This window comes from Pteropus medius, unplaced genomic scaffold (genome assembly GCF_902729225.1).
Source record: "Pteropus medius unplaced genomic scaffold, Ma_sr-lr_union100, whole genome shotgun sequence".
In the NCBI taxonomy this organism is placed as follows: Eukaryota; Metazoa; Chordata; class Mammalia; order Chiroptera; family Pteropodidae; genus Pteropus; species Pteropus medius.
In genome coordinates this window covers 866494-873176 of record NW_024343159.1, presented here as the reverse complement: position 1 = coordinate 873176, position 6683 = coordinate 866494, and the positions used below count along the sequence as shown (strand labels likewise).

At 66.2% G+C, this 6683-nt stretch overlaps 1 protein-coding gene across 2 annotated transcripts in view; it reads left to right on the top strand.

Annotated features, from left to right (window-relative positions):
* The window catches only part of NTRK1 (neurotrophic receptor tyrosine kinase 1), a 16459-nt gene extending 9879 nt beyond the window's left edge, over positions 1-6580 (top strand). The window contains exons 9-17 of one of the 2 annotated variants that reach the window (XM_039867257.1): positions 233-250; positions 419-474; positions 710-812; positions 1309-1455; positions 1705-1835; positions 1969-2141; positions 4263-4503; positions 4868-5026; positions 6240-6580. In XM_039867257.1, coding sequence (XP_039723191.1) covers positions 233-250; positions 419-474; positions 710-812; positions 1309-1455; positions 1705-1835; positions 1969-2141; positions 4263-4503; positions 4868-5026; positions 6240-6425 — 1214 coding nt within the window. In that variant the 3' untranslated portion in view covers positions 6426-6580. The remainder of the gene's footprint in view (positions 1-232; positions 251-418; positions 475-709; positions 813-1308; positions 1456-1704; positions 1836-1968; positions 2142-4262; positions 4504-4867; positions 5027-6239) is intronic. The other variant, XM_039867258.1, reaches the window with a different exon arrangement.
* Positions 6581-6683: the final 103 nt, after the last annotated feature.

The window sequence follows — 6683 nt, the reverse complement described above, 5'->3', positions numbered from 1 at the left end:
CGCCCCAGGCGTCCCAAGCCCCTGAGCTAGTCCGTTCTCTGGCCTGGCCGCACAGAGCCGCGTAGCACATCCACCCTGGCCCGGGTGGAAAAGGGCCACCTGCATCTTCTCGCTTGAGGTCCCATCTTCTTGTCCCATCCCATCCCCAGCCCACGACGGGGTGAGGCCCAGTGGGGAGGGGACTCGCTCTCCTCCCCGACCTGACCACTCTCTCTCCTCCCTCCTGCTGCAGTGTCCTTCTCTCCAGTGGGTGAGTAGCCCGGGCTGGACGCAGGTTGTGTCTGGGCCCTGGAGCTGAGGCTGGGCAGAGGGTACAGTTGACCCGAACCCCAGGGGGCCAGCTGGGGCCAGGGGCAAGGTGGGGAGCTGAGGAGACGGCATGTGCCAAGGCCCATCTTCCTGCCTCGTGTCCCCACAGACACCAACAGCACGTCTGGAGACCCGGTGGAGAAGAAGGATGAAACACCTTTTGGGGTGAGCATGGGAAGCAGGGGGCTTGTCCAGGACCGGGCACAGGGAGGCCGGGCTACAGGCTCATCTGCATGTCACTTCCGGGCAGAGCCTGGGGGTCACTGCAGCCTGGCTGAGCCCAGCCAGCCTCCCTCACAGCCACAGCCCAGTCCCCAGGGGCGGAGCGGGCAGCTTTGGGGGCCTGGCTCTGGGTGGGGGACTGCCGCGGGGGCCCCGGATCTGACTGCTCCGCCCTCAGGTCTCGGTGGCCGTGGGCCTGGCCGTCTTCGCCTGCCTCTTCCTTTCCACACTGTTTCTTGTGCTCAACAAATGTGGACGGAGGAACAAGTTTGGGGTCAACCGTAAGTGGAGGGGCCTCGAGGGGCTTCGAGGGGCCTCAAGGGGCTGTCCGTCAGTCTCTCCTGCCAGCTCAGGTTCCTCCCGGCTCCTCGGGCGGGGTGGGGCGGGGCGCTGTGCACACGTGGAGTTTGGGGAGTGTGCGTTTGGGGTGTACGAGGGCCTGGCTGTCTGGCTGTGTGTGTGAGTGTGTCAGGCTGGTGCTGGGGAGCTTCAGAGGTAGCAGATGCTAATTGGTGGCTGGACTGCAGTCAAACGCTAAGTGGGTCTGGGAGGTCTGGGCTCTGTGGGGGGGCCGAGGGGGAGTTCTTGGTGGCCCCTGGGGCCTCGGGTTGGACGGGAGCCAGAGGAGGCCACAGCGCCTTCCCTCCCCCTGCTGCCGTCTTGTTTCTCCCCCTGCAGATCACAAGGTGGGGTTCCCTGGCACCCAGCAACCTGGCAGGGGTCAGGATGTGTGCCTAGGCTGTGACCCCTCCACATGGTGCTGTGTCTCCTCCCCAGGCCCCGCTGTGCTGGCTCCGGAGGATGGACTGGCCATGTCACTGCATTTCATGACGTTGGGTGGCAGCTCCCTGTCTCCCACTGAGGGCAAAGGCTCCGGGCTCCAAGGACACATTATCGAGAACCCACAATATTTCAGTGATGCCTGTGAGGGGCTGTGCTGGGTCGGGGTGGGGACAAGCCCGTGTGCACGTGTGTGCATGTGTGAGCGTGTAAGCCTGTGTCCTTCCCCAGGCCTGAACACACGTCCCCTCCCAGTCCCGCCTTGTCCACACCGCGGGGGGGGGCTTGGTGACGAAATGAAGGCTCCACTCAGGCCCGGCCCCTGGCTGGCACCCTAGTGCGAGGCACAGCCTGCCGACAGCCCTCTGGTCTGACCCGCGACCCGCCCCCCAGGTGTCCGTCACATCAAGCGCCGGGACATCGTGCTCAAGTGGGAGCTGGGCGAGGGCGCTTTCGGGAAGGTCTTCCTCGCCGAGTGCCACCACCTGCTGCCCGAGCAGGACAAGATGCTGGTGGCCGTCAAGGTACGACCCTGGCCACCGTCCCAGGGCAGGGCGCCCAGGCTGGGGGCGCTCACGACTTGCAGCTGGCCGGAGGGGGGGGACCTTGCGTGCAGGGAGCTGAGGGCCGCTCCTCCCGCGTCCGTCCCCCCCGCAGGCGCTGAAGGAGGCGTCTGAGAGCGCGCGGCAGGACTTCCAGCGCGAGGCCGAGCTGCTGACGGTGCTGCGGCACCAGCACATCGTGCGTTTCTTCGGCGTCTGCACCGAGGGCCGCCCGCTGCTCATGGTCTTCGAGTACATGCGGCACGGCGACCTGAACCGCTTCCTCCGGTACGAGCGCGCGGCCCTGCGGGCGCGGCCCTGCTGCCTGCTGAACTGAGGGACGCCAACGGGCGGGGGGGCGGGGGGTGCGGGGAAGCACGAGTCCTGTCCCCAAGGAGCTCTGAGGCAGACGTGTGAGCGGGGGACAGTCCGTGCAAAGGACAGAGTGGCGGCAGTCGGGAGGGCACAGCCGCGGGAGCTGCGAGCCAGAACGTCAGGCCGGGTGCGCTTCGCGGAGGGCGGTGTCTGTGCGTGGCGCACGGCGTCTGTGCGTGGCGCACGGGGTCTGTGCGTGGCGCACGGGGTCTGTGCGTGGCGCACGGCGTCTGTGCGTGGCGCACGGCGTCTGTGCGTGGCGCACGGCGTCTGTGCGTGGCGCACGGCAGCCGCGCCTGCACGAGGTCGTCGCGCCAGCAGCAAACGCACCAGGCAGGTCTGCGTTCCAGCTCGGTTAGGTGCTCCACGGCCGTTCTCACGGTGGCTGTCTGTGTCGCACCCACATATCTGCGTCATCACGTGCTACGTGTGTAATTTTTGTACTCTCCAAGCAGACATGGCACGTTGTAGGTGAGGAAAGTTACCAAAAGTAGGTTGGTTTGGTTTTGGATGCAGCGACTCTGACATGGTTACTAATTTGTGCGGATCATTTCAATAACTTCGAGAAATGAGCCCATTTCACAGATGAGGCTTGGAGAATTTAGGTGACTTGCCCAGGGACCCGTAGGTAGTAAATGACCCCGGGGGGTAGGATGCCAGGCGGAGCCCTGCTTCCAGCCCTGACCGTGATGGCCACATGTTCCGATGGCATGAGTCCCCATGAGGACAGGCCCCTGTGAAGATGGGGTTGTGTGAGGATGGCCCCCCCATCAGGATGGGCCCCCGTGAGGACAGGAGAGGCCAGGGTTGGGGTTGGCTGCGACGTCTTAGCTGAGCCTTCTTTGCCAAGGAGCTTTCCTTTCTGACCTCAGCTCCGCACCGGGCGCCATGGTCCAGCACTGTGTGACTGTCGCCGGTGGTTGAGCTTTGGTCCCGAAGCATCCCCTCGGGAGTGCTGGGTCATTTGTGTTGTCAGGCTGTAGGAGTCAGCTGGGAGAGACCCTGGAGTCTGGGCCTCTGCGGGTGGGGAGGGGCCGCTGGACGGTGTGGAGTCGGGGGAGGCGGTGCCACCCCCCGGGGATGTGTGCTGGGTAGACTGGCTCGGAGGAGGTGAGCCGAGAGGAGCCAGAGTGGGGGCCGTCGGGGCCCAGGCGGTGGGAGACATGGCTCGAAGGCCGGATGGAGCAAGGGGAACCAGAGGGGGCCGTGCAAACGCCTACACAAGTCTGGAAGACTTCCTGTAGGAGGAGCCCTCTGTTCCTCCTCATCTCTGGGCCTTGGTACCCAGGGTTCCCTCTGCCTGGCACACCAGGCCTCCCTCCCAGCCACTTCACCCACCCCTGTCCCTGACCCCTTCGAATGGCTTACCGACCTCTATTCCTCAGGGCTGGAGTCTCAGGTAGATGTCTCTTCCTCCAGGAAGCCTCTCCTGACTTCTTCCATCCCTACCCATCCCTCATACCGCATCCTACTCTCTGCCGTAGCTCGAGTGCTTGGCACGATGGAGATGTTTGTCAGATTCCTGGAATAAATGCAGAAATAATCGGATGAGGAGAAAGCTGGCCAGTAGGCAAGGGTGGTACAGGCAAAGCCATCAGCTCAGGCAAAGCTTTAGAAGGAATATTGTAGGGGTGAGAGACGGGGCAGCAGCTGTGGGAGACCCTACAGGAATGACTGGTTGAGGGCAAAGGTGAGACAGGAACCAGGGGCTCCCAGGTTACAGGCTCCTGAGCTGGGTGGGGAGGGCCCTTCACTGAGGCAGCGCAGGCTTGGGGGGAGGTGGGGGCCAGGGGGCAGCTGGATGCTGGGATCGGAGTTCAAGGGTGCCTGGGAGGAAGCCATGAGTGTGGGCAGTGTGGGCACTGCCGGAAGCCCTGGAGCTGGGCTCACCTGCTGGCCCCTCCCTGCCCCTCCCGACCCCTGCCTGCCCTGTTCCATTTCCGGCCCGGAGCCCCCTCCCCGTTCCTCCCCAGCTCTCAGGCTCCTGGGGGCGCTCTCCTCCCAGCCCACCCGCTCTCCCTCACTCTTATGCAGGTCTCACGGGCCGGATGCCAAGCTGCTGGCTGGCGGGGAGGACGTGGCTCCAGGCCCCCTGAGCCTGGGGCAGCTACTGGCGGTGGCCAGCCAGGTCGCTGCGGGGATGGTGTACCTGGCGGGCCTGCACTTCGTGCATCGGGACCTGGCCACGCGCAACTGCCTGGTGGGCCAGGGCCTGGTGGTTAAGATCGGCGACTTCGGCATGAGCAGGGACATCTATAGCACCGATTACTACCGCGTAAGGGTCTGCGGCCCCAGCCCCGCGCGAGCATCCCAACCGCGGACACCTGGATGCCCAGGCCCCGCCCAGAGCCCTTCCCTGCCGGTCGCGCCGCCCTCCTCCTCCTCCTCCTCCTCCTCCTCCGCCTCCCCCCCCTCTGGCGGCGTCCCAGGCTAAGCCCCTCCTAGCTCCTGGGCCCCCGGCGGAGGAGGGTCCGTCTCCGCTGCCCCGGATGAAACGGCACCGTCGGTTTTTCCCGCTTAGCGCTGGGCGAGGGAGCCACGGCCACGTGTTTTTAATGACGGGGCGGGGGCGGGCGCGCGCGCGAGCGGCTGCGCAGGGCGCCCCCAGCGCGTGACGGGCCCGCCGGCCGCCGCCGCAGGTGGGAGGCCGCACCATGCTGCCCATCCGCTGGATGCCGCCCGAGAGCATCCTGTACCGCAAGTTCACCACCGAGAGCGACGTGTGGAGCTTCGGCGTGCTGCTCTGGGAGATCTTCGCCTACGGCAAGCAGCCCTGGTACCAGCTCTCCAACGCCGAGGTCAGCCGCGCCCCGGGCCGCCCCCTTCCGTGCCCCTCGTCCCACCGCTCCCCGGGCACCCACCCTCCTGCGACGCTGCGCTCCCTGCACCCAACGCCGCCCTTCCTTGCGTTTGAGACCCCTCTCCTACTCCCGCCTCCGCTTACTGTCCTGAGCGCGGGCTCCTGGGCGAGCCTCAAAGCGCTTTAGAGATGGAGCCCGACCCCCCTGTAGGGTTGCAGCTTACAGAGCTGATAGGCGTTATCGGGGTGGAAGGGGAGGCGCGGGAAGAGGAGCCCAGCGTGAGAGGGCCTGGCACCGCAGCAGGGGGCCCGGCGGCCGTCAGGGCCTGGGCGGCGCGGCCCTGCCCCCTGCCCGCTGGGCGGCGGAGCGGGCCCCAGGTGCTCCGTCCTCCGGCGCGGCTCTCCCTCCCCCTTCTTGGCTCGCAGCTGTCAGTTTCCATTTCTTCTCCTAATGCAGCCGGCTCCCTGGAGGCGGGTGCGGTGGGGGAGAGGGTTATAGATTTTAATTTTCTCAAGCACTGAGAGAAGGGACGGAATTGGTGCCGCCCACGATCCAGGTCCTCTAATGGGGAGGGAGAGAAGCGGGGAAGGAGGCCCCGGGCCCCTTCAGTCCCCTGAGCAGCCGAGCGGCCTTGGCGGCCCTTCCTGGAGTCGCTCTTTGATCTTTCCCGCTCCCGTTTCTTTTCGGAGGGGCTAGGACCCCACAAGCGGTACCTACAGAAGAGAGAGGATGCGGGCTTGTCCTCTACCTTCAGTGCAAGCCAGCCATTGTTCAGGGCCTTTACCCGCAGCTCCGCTCTCCGTTCTTTTTGCCACCCTGGAGCTGACAGGTGCAGGACCCGCCCCCATCTCCATTCAGCCGCCGACACTGGGCTGTTGGCTTTGGCGACGGCTTTGGCCCCGCCCCTTCCTCCCACCACTTGGCAGGTCTCCCGAGGGTCTCATTCTGGCCCCTCTGGGACCAGTCCCACCCCCAGCCCAGCCTTCCCAGAGTCGAGCCCGCCTCAGTCCTTCTCGTGCTCAGAGTCGAGCGGAAGGGAAGCTCGGGGTCCCTGTGTCCTTTTAGGTTATTAATAGCCAGGAGGCCCAGACGGGCGTTATGGGACCTGCCTGGGGGCCTGGGGGAGGGCAGTGCCGGGCTGGCCTCCGTGTCCTGCCCCAGCCCGGCCCCAGCCCAGGGTGCCCTCCTCTCCCTCCTCCGGTGCCCCCAGGCGATCGAGTGCATCACACAGGGACGTGAGCTGGAGCGGCCGCGTGCCTGCCCCCCGGAAGTCTATGCCATCATGCGGGGCTGCTGGCAGCGGGAGCCCCAGCAGCGGCACAGCATCAAGGACGTGCAGGCCCGGCTGCAGGCCCTGGCCCAGGCACCTCCTGTCTACCTGGACATCCTGGGCTAGGGGCTGCCTGCAGCCACCCCACAGCTCCCGGGCGACCCCGAAGCCTCCGACTCGCCCTCCGCATGCGGGCAGGGTCGAGTGGGGTCTGGGAGGGCGGCGTGCCCTCTGCCCCAGGGAGGGATCCATCGCAGCAATTACATTTATCATCCCTCGGCCGTGTCTTTTGCCCATTCTTGGGATGACGTCGATCAGGAGTGGGGTCTGGGACTCCAGGAGGGTGACTCTCTGGGGCCCGCCGCCGGCCCCTGCTCCGTGCAG